The sequence below is a fragment of the Rhinolophus sinicus genome, linkage group LG04 (genome assembly GCF_036562045.2).
Source record: "Rhinolophus sinicus isolate RSC01 linkage group LG04, ASM3656204v1, whole genome shotgun sequence".
NCBI classification, from domain to species: domain Eukaryota; kingdom Metazoa; phylum Chordata; class Mammalia; order Chiroptera; family Rhinolophidae; genus Rhinolophus; species Rhinolophus sinicus.
Genome location: NC_133754.1, coordinates 137,015,784 through 137,036,421, shown reverse-complemented (window position 1 = coordinate 137,036,421; position 20,638 = coordinate 137,015,784). Strand labels below are relative to the sequence as shown.

General features: G+C 37.8%; 1 protein-coding gene across 3 annotated transcripts; it reads left to right on the top strand.

The window, feature by feature from the left end:
• The first annotated feature begins 289 nt into the window (after positions 1 to 289).
• CD274 (CD274 molecule) lies at positions 290 to 20,437 on the top strand. 3 transcript variants are annotated; one of them, XM_019727165.2, is made up of 7 exons: positions 336 to 463; positions 5,933 to 5,998; positions 7,479 to 7,820; positions 13,545 to 13,829; positions 15,835 to 15,939; positions 17,427 to 17,486; positions 18,641 to 20,437. In XM_019727165.2, the coding sequence occupies exons 2-7, from the start codon at positions 5,947 to 5,949 to the stop codon at positions 18,661 to 18,663; spliced, it is 867 nt and encodes a 288-aa protein (XP_019582724.1). In that variant the 5' UTR covers positions 336 to 463; positions 5,933 to 5,946; the 3' UTR covers positions 18,664 to 20,437. The 3 variants fall into 3 exon arrangements, with proteins under 3 accessions (XP_074186562.1, XP_019582724.1, XP_019582725.1); XM_019727166.2 differs by having other exon boundaries at positions 424 to 610; XM_074330461.1 differs by lacking the exon at positions 18,641 to 20,437 and having other exon boundaries at positions 290 to 463; positions 17,427 to 17,688.
• Positions 20,438 to 20,638: the final 201 nt, after the last annotated feature.

Genomic DNA, 20,638 nt, shown 5'->3' with positions numbered 1-20,638 from the left:
TATTCTTGTAAAAGCTTTTATCAAAAGGGGTGGGGGAAACCTGATGGCAGAATATAAAGTGTCTGGATTCTGAAGGTAAAACCAACATCTGAAATCTTTCTGATGATTTCAGACATTGCTTTGCTTTAAACCTGCGTTTAAAACATACCGGATGTTGATTTAATTCTTGAAGCTTTTCATTTAAAAGGCTGATTTATGGGAAACCGCAGTGGTTAAGTTTCACTTTTGGTTTAATTTACTTTTTTTTTTTTTAAATTCCAAAAGCAGACATCCAGATGGAATGGTCAGATAAGAAGAGGAAGCTGTCAGCCGGTCCGGACTCTCCCTCACCCCACCCCACCCCACCCCCCAGGTGGGCGGGGCAAATTCATAATTCGAGCTCACGCACCGCGTTCTCATCGCAGCCACGGGCTCAGCGTCCCCAGTCTCCACGCGAGTCTCTACGCGAGTCTCCCAGCTGCAGGTAGGGAGGGTTCTCTACCCTGGGACTCACCCCCTGGTCGGAATCTCCGGCCGTCTCCCTGGGCACTTGAAAGATGTATACAGTCTGTAGACCCTTTCTTTGAGATGGAGAGAAGAGAAGGGGAAAGGGAAGCTTGATGGTGAACAGGTAAAATGTTTGGCGTTTCTCTAGGCGGGATTCAGTTTTGTTTAATATCACTCTTGTAAATATGTTTGTGCGCGTTCATAAATATGATCCTGAGGTAGGTAGTGGGTGTAGGGGTAAATTTCTAGGCAGGAGGTCGGGACACCTGTGTCCAAATCCGTCTCAGTCACTCACTAGCAGTGTGCTCTGGGTAAGGCAGCATGTCTGCAGCATCTCCTCCAGTCCTTTCTGTGAGACCCAGGATACTGGAACCTGAGTTCATTGCTCTGTCTGCGCTGGGGACCTAAGGGAGTCCTGAAGGAGGAAGAGAGGAACATTAAAAAAAAAAAGTTAAGACATTTCTTAAACACATTGACCTTGGCTTATGTCAAAGTACAATTTGGGATTGTCTTATATCACAGGGAGTGCTTTAAATACTATTGTTCCACCTTGCTTTTTGCACCTAAAATAAATACGTATACATACTGTGGATGATTTTCTATAGATGAAATAGCCTTCTAAAATGTTTATTTTTTTTTTTTTAAATGGCTGTATTCCATGGTGTTGGATAACAAAATAAAATGAATCCCCCGTGTTGGGTATAAAGGTTCTTTACAGTGGTTCACTATCTTAGCCATTCACTGAATATTATTGCACATAAGTCTCAGGTACATTGCTGGTTATTTCCTTCAGGTAAACTCTTAGAAACATAACTACTTAGTCAAAGAGTCTTAATATTTTAAAGGCCTTTTAATGCAAATTGAAAATTGCCTTCCAGAAAGATTGTTGTGCCAGTTCACACTGGCAGTTTTTAAGAACTATGATACTTTGAAGAAAAAAATTAGCCTTTTTCAGAGGAAGAGGATAGGCAGAGGTTACAGTACAGCAATTAGAGTGCAATCTTAAAGGAAACCCCAGAAATACTGGGGGGAATTGAGGCCCCCACCTGGGCAATTGCCATCTATCTCAGGGTCACTGAGGGGAAGGAGTTTGGACACAGGATTTAGTCCGGTTTGATAGTTTAGTAGTGATTTAATAGATCAACCCTCTTAGATCAACCGTCTTGATCTATTAATGGGGAGAGTTTTCAGCTCACTTGCAGATACTTTATCAATCTCTGAGAATATTTTTTTTGAAATCCAATCATAGTTCATATACATTGAGTAAAAATGAAAGGAAACCCTAAACCAGAAGATATCAAGACATTCATTGCTCCTCCTTTTGAGAAACAAAGCTTGAACTCTTTCCCTGTCTTTTCCTCTTATTCTTTCTACCCTTGGGAGATAGACTAGTATGAGTTTCATAGTATTATACTGGGCTCCCCCCAGGGACAAACCTGCTTCCCCATCCTGAATGAACCATCACTTCTTCCCTAGTTCACATTTCCTTGCTCTTTGAATATCTCAGTTCTTGTCTGGGAATTCAGATACACATTGGCAAAATTACTCGTGATCCATGAGTGGATTTAATGCCCCTCTGATTTATTCAACAATTCTTTGTTTGGAGTTAGGAGTTTCTTAAAGTCTCTTCTGCCCAATAATTGTATTTGTGTTTATGATGTCACATTCGTATTTTACAATTGTGTTATATCAATTCTAGCCCAAAGAAAGGACAGCCAGATAGCTGTGGCGGCAGTCTCATTTCAACATTTGTGTTCTCACAGACCTGCAGGCCATCCTTATCCCCATCTACAGTGCAGACAGTAAGGAGAGAAATAAGTATTATGCACCTCACACTAGCAAGAGGATGATGGCTCGTTTAACCCTTTTTGTATATGTAAATGAAGGAGTCATACAGGTTGGTAAGAAAACAGTAAAATAGGCCCAAAAAATGATCAGATAATTCACAAAAGAAGTAAAGCAATCAATTCACATGAAAAATTCAAGTTTTAACTTAAAAAAATTTAAGAGTTTTATTAAAATATAGCTAACATATAATACAATATTAATTTCAGGGGTATACTATAGTTATTCAACATTTATATTCACCTAAAGAAGTGATCACCATAATTCCAGCAACCATCTGACACCGTACCACGCTATTAGAATATTATTGACTATATTCCCCGTGCTGTACATTACATCCCCATGACTTAGTTGTTTTATGCCTGGAAATTTGAACCTCTTATTCCCCTCGACTTTCCACCCCTTTTTTAATTTTTCAATTACAGTAGACATTCATTATTATTTTATGTGAATTTCCAGTGTATAGCATAGTCGTTAGACATTTACGTAATTTAAGAAGTGATCCCCCTGACTAGTCTAGTACCCACCTGACACTACATAGTTATTACCATATTATTGACTATATTCCCTATGCTGTACTTTACATCCCCATGACTATTTTGTAAATGCTAATTTGTATTTCTTAATCCCTTCACCTTTTTCACCCTGTCCCCCAACCCACTCCCATTTATCACCCTGATAAATCTAGTACCCATCTGACAGCATATGTATTAACTTATTTTTTTAAGATAATTTCTGGCCTCGCTGATTACTTCTTGTGCTAATAATAGGCAACTGTTTTTTTCAAGTTGTACTTTTTAAGTAAGCAAATTAGAAAAAATGTTTTTAAAACAATATCCAGTGCTGGATAAAGATCCAGTATAACTGGTACCAGTTATCCACATGAATCAAGAACCAGGAAAATGTTCTTTCTCCTTGATCAATAATTCCACTTAGGTAAATCTATCCTGAGGGTCTAGTCTGGGGCCTGGGGCACAGTAGACACTTAACAAATATTTGCTAAATACACAAACACTTTTGACATTTTAAAAATTGTAAACAAACAAAAAAAAATTGGAAACAATCTTATACCTCACAATAGAGGCACTAAGCATTATGGGACCACTAAATAAGATAGTTATGAATATCATGCAGTAAAGTGAAAAATATTTGTCATATTAAATGAAAAAATGGGTATTAAATATATGACAAGTTTATAATTACTTTTTAAAAGATTCATGGGGGAAACGACTGGAAGAAAAATATATACTAACATGCTCACAGTGGTTGCAAGTTTTCTCAGCATTGGTATTACTGACATTTCGGGCCAGAATATGTCTGCTGTGGGGCTTTCCTCTGCGTTGTAGGATGTTTAGCAGCATCCCTGGCTTCTACCCAGAAGACAGTAGCAACTTTCCCCTTCACCCCATTTTGACATCCAAAAATGATTCCAGGAATTACCGGGGTTAAAGTGATAGAATAATATGTAGCTTTTCCTTTCTTTTCTCATTTTCTGTAATGTGTTTATTGCTTTAATAATGAAGAAAAACATAAAGATAAACAAATATTATTCTACCTCACTTCAGATGTTTGGGATTTGGTGTTCTTTCCACTATACTACTCTGTCTGCCAAATCCTCTGTGACTTGGCAAGGTAAAATGGTTCATTAAATTTTGTTTTTATGATAATAAAAATAAAACATCCATTCGTTTGAAAATTAGGACACAGGAAAACTCTAAAGGAATCATTTACAATCTCCTCTCCTTTTTTCCTTTTCTTTCTTTTCTCCTGCCCTTTCTTCCTTTTAAAAAACTGCAGAGAGATGAACACCCACCTAGCCTCCCTCTAATTTCACTCCTAGAGATAACCAGTCAGCATCTTGGTATGGATTTTTCTGGACATACATGTTTAAACATACACACAAAATTTTTTTTGACAAAAGTGGATTTCTGCTACATATACTGTTCTGCAGCTTACTTTCTACACCTCTGCAAAATCAATACATATATATGTACTTAATTCTGTCCCTAATGGTATTACATTGTATGAATATACCAAAATTTATTAACCACTTAGATTATCTAGGGTATTCTCAGTTTGGGGCTAATATTAGCAATGCTATCCCTTTACATATATTGTTATGTGTATGTGTTTTTGTTTTTTTGTAGAACATATTTCTAGGAGAGGAAGTGAAAGCTAATATGACATATACTTGTACATTTAAATTTTTCATAGAAATTACCAAATTGCCCTCCAAAAAAAGTTATACAATTTCATAGTCCTACCATTAGTGGATGAGAAAATCCATTTATTCATATCCTCAAAAATGCTAAATATTAGGAATCTTTGTAATTTTGGTCAAGCTAATAAGAGAAAAATGGTATTTCATGTCTTAAATTTATTCCTTTTTTATTGGTTAGATTGAGCAGTCTTTCCTATATTTAGACGTCAGTTGTAGTTCTTATTCTCTGAACTGTGTGTTAGAACCTTTTGCTCATTTTCCTGCTAGGTGTGTGTAGTGTTTTTTTTTTACAGATTTTTAGGAGCTATGTATTAGCAACATTAATCTTTTGCTTTATATATGTGTGTGTAGCATTGATTAGTTGAGCCTTTGTGAGTTTTAAATGTATACAGAGGTCAAACAGACCCTAAGAGGGAAAACTAACTTTCTTCTCAAAGTGCATAAATGTATGTATAACACAAGAGAGAAAATGTTTTATTAAACAGACAGATTGGCTGAAATCAGTAAGTCTTCTTTATTTATTCCCTAATTGAATACAAGCTCCAAGAGAAGAGGGAGTTTTCTTTCCTGTTCACTGCTGTATCCCCAGTGCCTAAAATAGTGCCTGGCACAGAGTCGGTGCTCAGTTGGTGTTTGCTGAGAAAGAATTGGGAGAATTTCAAGCAGGATGACAAAATGAAGACTAGAATCTAGGCAGATACCCCTGGCAGAGTGGCTGTGAGTCATTCACATGTTAGTATGAATTAGTCAAATCCAACTGTTTCTCCTTCTCATTCCCCCTGCTACTAATGGAATCAGCTTATTGCAGGAATAGGATTTATTATCTGGAATAAGTGAAGGATAGAAGAGGAGATTTTTGAAGGATGGTACCTGGAGGAGAGCTGACATGGTTGGAATAGTGATACGGAAGGCTTGAATAGTTAAAGGGTATGATGAAAATATGCAGCTGCTGGAGGGTTGGGGGAGAATTGAGTGAAATGTGTAAGTCAGATTCTCCTTGCTTTGAAATTTTATATAAGGCAGGTTTGAATTTCTAGATGTTAATACTACAGAAAAAACATGAAATAGTTGAGAGGATTTTGGTGCAACATTTTTTTTCTTGACTTCTTTTGAGTGTGCATTACAAGTTTTTCCTCAGGACTTGTAATTAAATTTTTAACTTCTCATCAATAGTAACTTTTTAAAATTTGGTTTTATATGGCTCTGGGATGTTAAGTGACGGTACTGAACTTCTAAATCCCCTGCTGCAGTTCCGTACTTACAAGTCAGTCATTGTCTGGTTATCAGAAGATTGTTTCAATTAGAACTGCCAAGTCCCATAATGTCTGGGTATTCAACTACTGAGTAAAACAGTTTTCTTTTTGTGTTTTCCATAATTAGGTCATTTCAGAAAAATGAGGATATTTAGTGGCTTTACATTCATGACCTACTGTCATTTGCTGAAAGGTAAGACGACAAGCCAATCCTTTTGTTAGGTTCTATATTTAAAATATTTTAACCAGAAGTTAAAAACTAAAATAACTTAAAATGGATGTATATTTTTTAATAAATAAGACGTTGTATTTTTCCTTCTTTATTTCATAAACTCCTATCATTAAACAAAGATATAGGCAATATGGACAAACTGAAAGAAACAAAATGAACCCATTATGCATTTCCCAGGTATAAATACTGAAAATATCTTGGGAAATGACCTATATGTATACTTTTATTTGTTTGTTTTAAACAAGGGCAGGATCATTCTATCCACCTGAAGAGCGTATTTGAAGGAAGAATGATAGTGTACATGGGAAGTGTCAGGGTAACATGGCACTGCCATCCTCCTGAGACCCTCCCTAAATCTCCATACCCACGTACCTCTGGCCAGACAGCTTATCCAGGGTTTAGGGCAGTAAGAAGATGGGACTACAGTCATGCACTGAATAAAGATGTTTCGGTCAACAATAGACTGTGTATATATCATGGTGGTCCCATCAGATTGTAATGGAGCTGAAACTTTTCTGTCACCTAGTGATGTCGTAGCTAATGTAAAGTCACAGTGCAGCGCATTACTCACGTGTTTGTGGAGATGCTGGTGGAAACAAACCTACTGTGCTGCCAGTTGTATATAAAAGTATAGCACATACAACTGTGGACGTGTATAATACTTGATAACGATGCTAAATGACTATGTCACTGCTTTACATATCTACCATACTATACTTTTTTATCATTATTTTAAAGTGTACTCTTTAAACTTATTTAAAAAGCTTGCTTTTAAACATTATGCCATGTTACGTCTGCCGAAGTCTCATACATGTGCTTATTAAGTCTCTCGACTGCATCTGTTTCTCTTGTGCTTGATTTACTCTCATGTTGTTTTATACAGCAACATGCTATGCAGTTTTGTGGTCTAGGAGCAACAGGCTATACCATCTAGCCTAGGTGTGTAGTAGGCTATACCATCCAGGTTTGTATAAACGCTCTCTATGATGTTTGCACAACAACGAAATCACCTAATGATGCATTTCTCGGAATATATCCCCATCATTAAGCGGCACATGACTGTATTGGAGTCTGTCATTCAGACTGTCATGCAGAAGGCAAACAGTTGTCCAGTTAAAGGACATTGTGGGGTTGTCCACATGAAACAAAGTCTTCTGGTTATCCGTACACTGTCACCATATAATATTTCTACAGTGATGTATGTTAATGAATTTAGGGACAAGTTGCTTAGCTGATTTTATTATTCTAACTCAGGGATGAGATATAGTACCCCAAAACATGTTTCAAGCCTACTGGATAAAAGATGTATTTTAGGAAAATAAATCCTTAAACAATTTTCACGTTAGTGACCAGATAAAATGTTTGTAAACCGTGTACTTATTCTGGAAATTTTTTGAGGAATTTTCCACCTTCTGAAGATTCCCACCATCTTTCTTTTCAGCATTTACTATCACAGTTAACAAGGACCTCTATGTGGTAGAGTATGGCAGCAATGTGACCATGGAATGCAGATTCCCAGTAGAAAAGCAATTAGACCTGTCTGCATTAATTGTCTACTGGGAAATGGAGGATAAAAAAATCATTCAATTTGTCAATGGGAAGGAAGACCTGAAGGTTCAGCACAGTAGCTACAGCCAGAGGGCCCAGCTGATGAAAGACCAGCTCTCCTTGGGAAAGGCTGCACTTCAGATCACGGACGTGAACTTGCAGGATGCAGGGGTTTACCGCTGCTTGATCAGCTATGGCGGTGCCGACTACAAGCGGATTACTTTGAAAGTCCATGGTAAGAAGTATTATAGGTAAAAGAGGCTAATATTTATGAAAATTATAACCCATTGAGAACGTTGCCTTCTTGAAAGTCCAGCCTTACTCTCCACAGCAGCAGTCTGCTCGTTCATTCATTCACGCACTCATCCATTTCTTGAGCACCTCGTATTTGATGGTCCCTAGAAACCCAGTACCAAACATGACAGAGCCATGGTCTACTCTATGTTCAGGTTTCCTACAAATAAATTCCTAGTCTTTACTTTTTTATTATTATAAAAGTAATACATGTACTTGCAAATAATTCAGATACTGTGGAAGGGAATAAAATGAAAACAAAAGTGTCCCTCCTCCCTTCACGACCATCTTCTGTGGCACACAAACATAACCAGGTAACCACTATTTATGTGTCCCTTCAGGATTTTTTTTTAAATTCAATTGTTATTTTTTCATTTTATTAGGTCTGCCAGCATTTTCTTTCCTTTGAATCTCTCTATATCAAACCCAAATAAATATATTAAAGACAAACCCCACTGTAAGGTTCACATTCAAAAAGACTTGAAGTCAATCTATGAAGGCAAAAAATAATTATATCAAGTATAGAGCAGACTATTCGTCTTTAGCGATGGTATAAACTATGCTCACTGGGCATACATTCATCTTGAAAATCTATACCAATGTTATCTTGGAATGTTAAAGAGGAACTGTGAGTGTCAAATTCCTGGGTACTGACCTACAACTATGTCATCAGGTCACCGGGGTTCAAAGTTTTGAGTGGCAACTAGCTAAGTAAAGGAAAACACCGTAGCTGACCACCTCTGCTTTCACTCTTAAGATTCCTAGAATTGAGAGCTGAAGGATCCCAGGCAAGAGCTGCTAATCCAAACTCCCAAAGAACAGAAATCCCCAAAGAGTGTTCTGCTCACGTACTTCTGACAGTGACACCCCTGTCGTTCGGATCCCCCTTCCATAGCCTATTGAAATTAATTCCTGATGTTGAGTTGAGATCTGCCCTCTCTTATAGTTTTGAAATTATCTGCCTGCTTCTTTTCTTCATGTGATGACCTTTTAATATGTGACTAGAATTAAATCCTCATCCCTGGTCTTTCCAATCCTGGACTAATTACCATCAATCTGAAGGGCGATAATATAAGCATAAAAAGTTTACATCTATCATAAAGAGATAACTGATCATTATACACTCAAAATCAAAATTATATAGGAATTAGGAGAAATGCTTTTATTTTTATGGTATATTAGTGGGTTTATGATTCTGGCTCATTAATGCTATTGTTGTCAAGAAAATGTCACTTCTGTTGTGAAGTAGATTTAATTTTAATTATATTTTATCGTATGCTTCTCCAGAACAGTGATATTCATGGATAGTGGGATCCCAAGTTGAGATTTTCAAATTTTCTGCAGTCCATCTTCAAATATCAGTCACCTGCTAAATTTCAAGGCATGAGAGAATTATCTAGACTTACCCCTATAAACAGCCAGCATTGCTGGATCTTGAGTGGCAAGGAAAAGCATAAGCCTGGCAGTCAGGTAGAAGGAAGTATAGGGTGTAAGTTTCTGCTTCCAGAAAAGGTCTCTCATTAGCCTGTTGGAAGTATGCAGAGAGTGGGTCAGCTGTCCCTGTAAGTGAGGAAATGTGTTCTTCCAGGTCATCTGGGTTTTGTAATGTCCTTTGTGGAATTGTAATTTCTTTTCCTATGGTGTGACATATTAGGAAGTCTCTGGCTCTGAATGGTTATTCCAAGGAGGGGTTCCTGATGGAACAAAGCAGATAACCAACATCTGATTTGTTTGAGTATTCCATTTTGTATTGTAAGTTGCTAAATTGGCATCCTAGTCCCAATCCATCTTGTTGTCATTTGCCTATAGTGGTCATAGGCGTTGAATTGAGCTGCACTGAGGCAGTGAGCTATTCATCTCAAGGAAGTAGAATTTCTGAGTCATCTCCATATGCAAATGATTTCACAGTAACATTGACAGGCTTCTCTTCCCATCACTGTAAACATGTGGTAACATAGCTTCCCCACAGGGAGTTTACTCACCATGGGATTTTAAAGGTGAAACATTTCAAAACTGAAATTTGGAAGAATTTAGTTTTGGATTAACTCAATTATTATCATCTCTTTGGGTATTACTATACCGTTCATAATTTTTAGCTTAAATACCAAACTGTCAGGCATCTGACTTTCAATTGAAAATGTTGTTTTTCCTTAATTGTTGAACCTAATAGCAGGGAAAATGAAGTGCCTCCTTATACTTTCAAGACCTTAAGTGGGATTAGGCAACTGAAAGAACAAATATTGCAGTTAACTTGATAAAGCTAATTTGTTCATGTGGACCAAGGATTAACTGCTCTCATTCCCCACCAACCCCATCTCTCCCCCAGATTTACCAACCAGCTCTGTTTAAGTTTTCTCTATAGCTTTTAAACCCATCTAATATATCATGCAATGTATCATATAAATGTACCTATCCATTTTGTTTATCAACTCTTTCCTCCTTCTAGAATATATGCTCCACAAATGCAAGGATTTAGTTAGTTTTATTCATTTCTGTATCCCTAGGACTTGGCATATGAGTAGTAGTGTGACAAGAGCATGCAAAAAATACTTGTTGAATGAATGAGTGACATATTCCCTCAAATAAGATAAGCCTAAACATTTTGAAACATGAACAGGTTTGGATATGTGAAAATATATTTCCAAGACTGCTCATCAGGAACTGCCAGTACTTTCTAATGAGTGCACTTAAGTGGTAGTCGTAAGAAGAGGAGGCGGAGCAGCTCTGGTAGTAATAGTAATAATAACTAACATTTAGGTAGTATTTATGAGGTGCCAGGCACTGTCCTGAACACTTTGCCTATATTAACTCATTTAATCCTCAAGTGATTCTATGGAGTAGGGTCTTCATCATGTCTAAGAGGCATGTTTTTCACACTTTGTATCTCTGAAATCTGAGGGTGTCTGTGAATAGATAGCATCTTAGAGTCAATGATATGTGATGTTATTCTTATTTTACGGATGAGGAAGCTGACTTCCAGAGAAATTAAGTAATTTGACCAAGTTCACTCAGTGGTTAAGGGGCACAGCCAGGTTCTAAACTTAAGCTATCTGGCTCTGAAGTCTCTGTGCTTCACAACCAGGTTTTACTGCCTGTATTTGTACTTTTGGAGTGTGTGTTGAAATATATTGACTTCAAAACTGCGGTGAACTTTTCTTGGTCTTGATGTGACCATTGCATTAGCCCATGTGTGCTCTAGATCTAGTAAACCAGGAGCCAGCAAATGTTTTTGATTACCTATCCCATCAATAAAACATGTTAAACTAACGTGTGTGTGTAGTTATGAAGAATATACTTGTGCTGATATATAGGTTATATCATAAGAAATTGATGTTTTTAAAAGGCAAAAGAAATTGAACATCACCAGTTTCATATGGTTCAAGCTAATACATTATACATTATGTAAGTGTACAAAAATAGAAATTTAAATGTATGAAGTAAAATTTAATACGTAATATTTTCAATTTCTTGCTAATTATGATGCTTCGTTATCATTAGCTAATATTTTTGGGTATAATAGACCTTAGGTGAAATTCATCATTAACAAAGATAGATGGTCTTAATCTTTTAACCAACGCTTTGTCAGGTTCAATTAGTTACTTACTGTTTTAACATCACAAAATTGTGTTTGAAAGTGTCTGTGCTGGCATTTCCTTTTGGTTTGTGCTTGAATTATTAGTATTATCTTCAACCCTCAGTTTCTTTGTAGGAAACTTTTTAATTAGTTGTTTATTTTTTAAACAGGTTAGTTTAGTTAAACTTAGATGAGAGAATCTGAAAATCTATAATAAGCCCAAATGAGTCACTATCCTTCCTTGGGTAATTATAAATCTCCCCCCTTTCCACAAGACCCTTGTGTGGCACACAAAGTGAGGCCGTGTCAATCAGTAAAGCTTATTAAGTTTATGTTGTTTCTTAATTGTTATGATAAAAATACATATAAGTGAAAGTTCTAATATTTTCTTCCTATACCCCAATACATGTGCCCCACTTTAGAGACTAATATAATGGATATTTAATCAACAAGTGGAATGAATCTGCTCATTTATTGGGCCCTTAAAGTTGCACCACATTTATACATGTGCCAAGGCATGAAACAAGATTCTCCTTTATTTTTATACCATTAAAAATGATAATAGAAGAGTAAACAAGCAAATATTTTACATTTAACATTTTATCATTAACTGTGATTTTAGGCTTGAAATTTTAATTGCCCAGAAATCAAGCTATGTGCTATAGACCCTGTTATGACAAATACTATTTCATGAAGTATAATCAGTGGATTCATTTTTTAAAAAATGATTCTTACATAACAGATACAAGATTGAGGATTCAAGCACTGATGAGAACCATTATGTATGTGTTTTCAGGTGTGATTATGTTGATTTCCATTGTTACGTTTCCATTGATTGTGTTTCCATTGTTAGTTTTACTGATAGAAGAGCACAAAAATATCACATCATTTCAGTTTTGTTTGTTCCTGGCTGTTTTGTATTAAATCTCTGTGAATATATGACTGTATCATATCACAAAGCCATTGTTATGACTTTGGTAAAGGAATGCAGAGTTAAGTCTCTAGGTGGACCACTACACTAAAGTACGAGGAGTGAAATAAAGATTATACCAACAGAATAGTAACATGCTAATATACTTGTAATGAATAAAGATCTTAGGTGATGTAAATGCATTAAATAATAGTACACTGGGTATGTTAATCCTTAATTGTTCCCAAACCAATGATCTAAAATTTAATCAAACTTTCTTCCTTGTATGTAATAACTGTTTAAATGATTTATTATAATAGCCAGCATGAAAGGTTTTGAAAATGAGTATTATAATGTGGTATTCTGGATGAGATCCTAGAACAACAACAAAAAGGAAAGTAGGGAAAAACTAATAAAATGGAACAAAGTGTGAAGTATGTACCATAGTAACGTATGATGTTAACAATGGGAGATACTGGGTGAGAGGTATGATAGATCTCTGTACTATCTTTGCAACTTTTCTATAAATCTAAAACTATTTTAAAATAACAAATATATTTCAACTTTAAAAAGTTTCATCCAGGAACATGTACCAATTTTCACAATGATCATTCTATTTTCATACTTAATTTGTGATCAGTGACCTAAAGTTGAAAAAGTGAATGGCACATCAAAATTGGATTTTCTATTTATTAAGTAGTCTAAGAAAACAGTGCTGGCCAGCTGGAGAAATTCATGTTTATAAAGGCAGCATTACAACAACAAAAAGTAAATATCCAGGAATACATTTAAGAAGAAATACGCCCTATGTAAAAATTATAAAACTTTACCAAGAAACATGAAAACTTGAGTAAATGGACAAACATGTTTTGTATTTGGATAGAATGACTACTCAATTAAAGATGACAATTCTTTTTAAATTTATCTATTTGAGCCCATTAAAATAGCAATATGATACATATAGCAAGATAATTGTTCCTATAAGCCCAAACTTGGCCTTATGAATAGAAGAGTTGAGGCAAAACTAACAGGGATTCCCCACTGCTGAGACATCTGAGCACTGAGCTTATTTCTGTGAAAACCAGCCTGAATTGATAGTCTTTCTAATACAGACAACACCAAACCACACATCTAGTTCTGTGCTAAGTGAAAGCCCTGACTTCTTTTTGCTCCTGACCTAGCCCGATATCACAAAATCAACCAGAAAATTTCTGTGGATCCAGTCACCTCTGAACATGAACTAACATGTCAGGCTGAGGGTTACCCTGAGGCTGAAGTCATCTGGACAAGCAGAGACCACCAACAACTGAGTGGCAAAACCACCATCACCAATTCCAAGAGAAAGGAGAAGCTTCTGAATGTAACCAGCACACTTAGAATCAACACAACAGCTAACGAGATTTTCTACTGCACTTTTCGGGGATCAAGTCCTGAAGAAAACAGTACAGCTGAGTTGGTCATCCCAGGTGATATTCTGAATGTGTCAATTACAATGTGCCCAGAGCTATTACCAGGCACCTAGCATGATGCCTGCTTATAATCATTCATTGTTTGTTGCATGCATGCATGCATGCATGCATGCATGCATGCATGAATGAATGAATGAATGAATGAATGAATGAATGAATAGCACTATATTTACAAAATGCATCCTGCTCCCTCACCTCCATTCATCCAAGTCATATTGCTATTTAATAAAGATTCAGCAAATATTTATTGAATATGGCCAATGTGCCAGGCATTGGAGGCTTATAGAAGAGTAAGACAGTTCATACTCTCCAGGAAACAGATCAGGAAACAGGAAATGCTCTTGTGGCTGGGGGACTTAGGGGAGCACCTGAGAGGAAAACTCAACTCAGGCCATGTTTCAGGGATCCAAAGCTGAGCACATAGAGCTGCTCCTTTCTTTCCAGGCTTTCTATGGCAGGGAGCAAATGGAATGTACTTTTCTATCTTATTCCAAATGGGAGAGATCCTTCCTCTCCATCTGCCTCCCCCAAGGTAGTCTGTGACATTCCAGCTCAAGGCAATCTGCTTAGTGTGTAGGACATAGGCTGTATGTCCGTGGGCAAGTTACTTAGCTTCTGCATGCTTCACTTTCCGATATGGTTATAACCTGTCGAGCTATGTTGTCACAGGGATAAACGAGGCACAAAGTATGACAACAACTTGAGACTCTTGGCCTGTGCAGATTCAACTATTTTTTTTTTTTTTTTTGGTCTCCCTGCCCTACAGAAGTGAGGAAAGCGGGTAAGGCAGGATACAGTCTGATGAAAGGCTCAGACCTTTAGAGAAAGTGTGGTGGGAGAGCATGATGTTAATAGAAAACCAGAGGTGTTCTGACAAGCGCTTCTCACCGCCCCTCCCCCACTAGATGTGGGCAGTAAAGCTTCAGATACTTCAGAGAAAACAACTGAAAAATTCGGTAGGAAAGTCAAGTGATAGGAAAATAAAATCCAGAATGGTACTGTGAACAAAAAGAACAAAAAAGTTCAGATAATGAGAGATGCTGTTACTGGGATAGCAGTAGAAACTGCATTAGTGGGTTCCTGCCAGTTAAAAGCTGTTTTATGACAATTTATTTGTGGGAAGACCTGGGATAACTCACCAACCGCTTGGAGTCTGTTTCCTCATCTGTAACCTGGGGATTTTCTTTTAATACCTGACACACCTAACTCATAAGCTTATTTTGACACTCAAATAAAATAGATATGAACAGGCTTTATAAACTGTAAGCTGCTAAACAAAGGCTGGCTGCTTTAAAGCTTGACCCAGGTAGTCAAGGATCACGACTAATGGTGGGAAGTGGGAATTATCATTCTCTGAGCACCATTTGCCATGGGACCCCTTTTCCTTCTTTCATGGGCCCCCAGACAGAGCTTGGGAGATTGGTGAGAGGTACCAATGATTAGATGTCCCAAGATGTTCAGATTTTGGAGAAAGAAAAGATAACAAACATTGGTCCCTGATCATGACCACAGACATAAAGAGGTAGGAGTTCTTTGGCAGTGCTAGCTAGTTCATGTTCCATCTTTGCCATGTGCAGTTAGCTTCTGTATTAAAGAATGCAAGACAAAGTGAAATAATCAAGGCCACCATTTAGTACTGAGCAACCGTTCCCTGTAGTCCTATGCTAAGCACTCTGCACACATTAGCCTCACAAAAGTTATCATTTCCATTTTGTAGGCTGGTTAAAGGACCTGTCAGAGATATCAAAGCTAGTGAGTGGCAGCAGAATTTAACCCCAGATCCATTTAGCCAAAGCCTGGGCTTCTTCCACTTTTCCAAGCTGCTCCCATTTTCATATCAGAAGTAGCTCACCATTCCAGCCACTCATTGGCCAGGAACTTTGGGTATTTAAGGAAATTAACCTAAAGCTAACCTAAATTAAACTTCAAGGATGATTATTCTCTTGACCCCTTCTCATCAAAATGTTATCTTTAGTTTCTTTTTGTTGTATTCTTTGTTTAGAACGACCTACAGCTCCAGCAAACACAAGGACTCGCTTGGCAATTGTGGGAGCCGTCCCGTTGTTATTTGTAGCCCTGACAGTCATCTTCTGCCTAAAAAGAGATGGTATTTCCTTTATTGCAATGATCTCAGGGGTGTGGGGGGATGAATGGGGGTGCTACTGTTGTTCCAATGGCACTTAGTAGGCAAAGCCAAGGATGCGAAATCTGCTGTAAGGTGCAGGGCAGTCCCAAGTAACAGGGAATTGTCCCACCCACAATGCTAGCCGTGCCCCCACCAGGAAACACTGATTTATAGAATATTGCCTTCCTAGTAGCCATCCCTTTCAGGGCCAATTTTCAATTATGCAAAGTAGGTGCTAGCGATGCCATCGTGTGAACCTGTGGATCACCTCTTCCTCCCGTCCTGCTCATCTTGCTATTCAGCAGCATCGCCTACATTGGAGGGCAACGGTGAACACGGTCGTAGCATTTCTGAGGGGGTGAGAGTTGGATCGTACCTGCAGGGGAACCTGACTTGCCTTTGCAAGGTGGCATAAAGACATGGCATTGTTTAGTAGCAATTATAGTGAAGCTGAGCAGGATTGCTGGGTGAAGACCCGTGTGTACAGGACGGGATGGGAGAACAAGTATGTAAACAGGTTGAAAAAGACCAAGTATGATACAGGTTCTTTCCATTTTACAAATAATCACAGACTTACAGAAGAGAGAAAGCTAAAATGCCTGTTAGTTTTGGTTGAATTTGAGTCTTGCAGTTAGTTGCACTGTTACATTGAGCTGGTTTCTGGGCACCGTAAGTTATACAAATAGTTCATTCTGTAGAGCTGTGATACTTTTACCATAGAGTAGTTCGCAAGATTTCTGGCTGAGGGTGTTATGTAGTTTTCTAAATCTATTTACTTGCGGCAACAATTAAAATATAGGAAAATGAGTCTATTCAAATAATTTCCTCCCATTTTAAGATGATTCAGAGTAAACAGTTCTCCAGTACTTTGAGAAGTATACCAAGGGAAGATTCACATAGAGCTATCTGATGCCAAAAGGGAAGTGGAAAATGGAAGGGAATTCCAGTAGTCGTTAAGAAATTCCCCACAACCCCTTAAGAGGGTAGGTGGATGTGGGAAAGGAGTGTAACTGAGGGAGTGAAGGCTGCTGTTTCTATAGACTAAAAACAGAACAGAGACAGTTAACCAGAATATAATTGATTTTCAGTGATAGGAAGATCCGGAGATAGAGTTGATTTGTTCAAGGAAGTCATGGTTGCCAACTTGCAGTTTGAATATTCCTTTTGAAAAATAATTAGTTGGCATTAGAAATGACTAGAAAATCAAGGCATAATAAATAACCTCAGAATATGGTCCATCTCTGAAGGAAGGATAGAAAATAAAAGTGTATACTCCTAAAGAAAATCTGGGAGTGAAAGCATGTGCCCTCAACTGTTGACTTAACCCCAGGGGTTGGGACCCAAGGAATAAGAAGTCTACCAGATTTCCTTGGGGATTAAAACAGTTTAAACTGGAATTTAAACTTAAGTCACTGTGTGGGACACAGAATTGTGTTTTGTGGAAATAAAAATGATTTTTCTTTTTCAAGTGAGAATGATGGATGTGGAAACATGTGGCACTCAAGACATTAATTTGAAGAAACAAAATGGTAAGATTCTTAGCAGGGATCGGGAAGTTGAAGGAAAGGGAAACAAAAAGTTAAAGTAATAACAAGGAGAAATTTACCAGCCATAATCCGCCCTCCCTCCTCTTAAAGAATGCTGGCTGTTATAACTGCTGGCTTTTTGCCTCACAACTCTCATATAAGAATTCCTGAGAAGATTTAGGGATGGCCCTGGAGAGGAAAGAATGATGAGCAGCTTTGTATGTGTTTTGGGGGTGGAAGGGCTGGAGATGGACAGGAGGCAGGTTCTCTCTGCTAGGTTTCTATTGCTCGGCTACCTAACTTCTCCTGCAACGGGACCAAGTTGACTTATGTGGATGGGAGATGATAGCTAGCTAGATAATAGATGATGGATGGATGGATGGAAGGATGGATGGATGGATGGATGGATGGATGGATAGATAGATAGATGGGTAGATAGAGAGAAAGAGAGAGAGAGAGAGAGAGAGAAGTTTTGTGTCAGGCACTGTGTTAACTGCTTCATGTGTGCTACCTCATTTAATTCCCACACCCCCGCAAGTCAAAGAGAGAAATACTAGGATTATCCTCCTTTATAGTAGAGAAAACAGGGCCAAGAAGACAATGTAAATTGCCCCAAAACACACAGCTGGTAAGTGATAAAAATCAGGCTTTGAGGCCCACCAGCTTGACCAGAGAACCTTACTCTTAACCTATCTGCTTAATTCCATTTTGCCACAAATGTCTATGTTTATAAAAGGTCAGAACCACCTTACCCATCTGATTGAATTAAAAAGAAATTTATATGAAGGTGTAATTCTTTTTAATGTAGTTAGAAACCAAACTTCACAAGAAATCCAAGTTTAATGTAGCCTAATTAGCTTGGACAAGTTCAGGCAGGGTTCATTTTGTGGTCCGTAGACTCCTTTGTGTTGTTATAAAGCTAATGAGTGAATGTTGTGTGAATCAGGCTAGGCTGAGCAACCATCCCAGTTTGCCCAGGACTCGGGGGTTTCTCAGGACACGTTTAACACTAGGACAGTCCTGGAGAAACCAGGATGGTTGGTCACCCTTTATTATGTAAAGATAATTGGGCAAAAATATAATCTGCCTCTTTATATTCTTGCATATTTATTAAATCATCTAGCAAATATCAAATATTTCCCATTATTACTCTCCAGATACACAATTTGAGGAAACGTAATCCAGCATCAAAATTGCTGATCTTAAAGCAGGGATTCTCAGCCTGTGGCTTGAGTTCGTCAGGGCTAATCATGACCAGAGGGACACAACCGGCCGGGCCGGTGGGCTGCAGATGATGTAAGACCGAAAATGCCCAAGCACTGAAAATGGAAGCTGGGAAAGCAGAAGAGGAGAACAAAGCACGAGGGAGTAATTACAGAAAGGATAGCCTGGAAGGAATCCTTGGTACCTCAAAATGACTGGGAGACCCATCGGTGCATATGAAAAGGAGAAAGGACACTTCTGAATGACGAGTGTCCATGCAAATTGTCCACCACTCATCCTAGGAAAACAAGTCGAGATTCCCTGATTTAATGGTCGGTTCCTGCAAAAGTGCCCTTTGCCTTCACTCTATGTCTCGATTTGTCTTCTGCGTCATTGGCAGTTCCTGTGTTGCAATAGTATTTAAGTATGAGTTATTTCTATTTATTTTAAATCTGTGGGATCTTGTCATGTGACTGTGTTTATAAATGATTTCTTTTGAAGATATATTATAGAAGTTAAAATTTTGTCACCAAACTAAATTTACTGCTTAATGTCGTGTGTGTCCAGTAAAATGTATAATATTTGAAAGGTGCTTTGTATCCTCTATAAGTATTGGTACATAGGAAGCATACAGAACAAATCGTTGATGTGTATATTTAACTCACTGATATACCTCACTGATACTTTGGATGACTTGAATAATCTTATACTCAGACCTTAAATGTCTCAATAATCTTATTCTCAGACCTCAAGGTAAAATATGTTACGTAGTATCTGTTGCATTTAAATATCAGCTTTACAACTATGTGGTATCCTATATACATAATCTCATTTAATCCTGTAACAACTGTGTTGTGGTAAACTCTATGATTATACAGTTGAGGGAGTAGAGAGAGATAAAATAACTTGCCCAAGCCAGTAAATAGCAGATCTCAGATTTCTGGGACTGTCACTCACTGTCCTTTTAGAATACAATTTATAGTTGTGTTTTACTTTAAGAAATTCATTCATTCAGCAAACATTTAAGAAATGCCTTTGCATGACAATCCCTGTGCCAGGTTCTCTATGGTACATTGGGTCAACTGAGTCCTACAGGGTAACTTTATTACTAATTCTGTATGACAGAATCATATCTGGAACTTTTTTCTTTCTGTTTTCTCTTGAGTAGAAACTTTACTTTGATGTTGCACTTACAAAATTTCATGTTCTTTCGGAAATTCCGATAGAGGATCTTGTCCCTAGATTCTCATCCGTACCGGTAAAGGCACATGATCTGTGCTTAACCCCATGAGTCTTGCCGGTTCTCATCGCTGCACTGACCTCTTAACGTGCTGCTTTCCAAAGGCATTGAGATTCTGATGCCCTCTCAGGAGCTCCCAGAGTATTCCTTCCCTCTTAGCTATTTCCCTGGATTGATGACAAGGAAAACCTTCTTGGCTTTGCCACATGTCAAGGCTGAAGAAACAGAATCTCCAACAGAATGTCTTCTGTTGTCTTTTTGCACATGCTCCTTTGGACAGTGACCCCTGTTTGTGTGGAGTACAAGCGAGGGTTTTGGCTGAGCCAGACATATGAGTACATGCCACTCCATTCCTAAGTCTTAATGCCTTTTCATGGTGTTGGATTTATAAGGCACATTATCCCTTTGTCTTATGTTTCATTGTAAATGGCATAGGCAGAGATGATATCTAATTTTGCATTTGGTTGTCACTGTTTACACCTGCATTAATTTAATAAAATATTCTTATTTATTTGGTTTCCAGTGTACCAGCATGTCCATTTTCTTGTTTTCTACATATTTTATAAAACCACTCCCCGGTTAACATCCCAGTGGAGACAGTGACTTGAAAGATCTGCAGCCACCTTCCTAGTTCTTTTCTTTCCATAGCTTCTGTGTTTACACAGCACACCCTTGAATCCTGCATGATGAAAAATAGCAAAAGAATTATTTT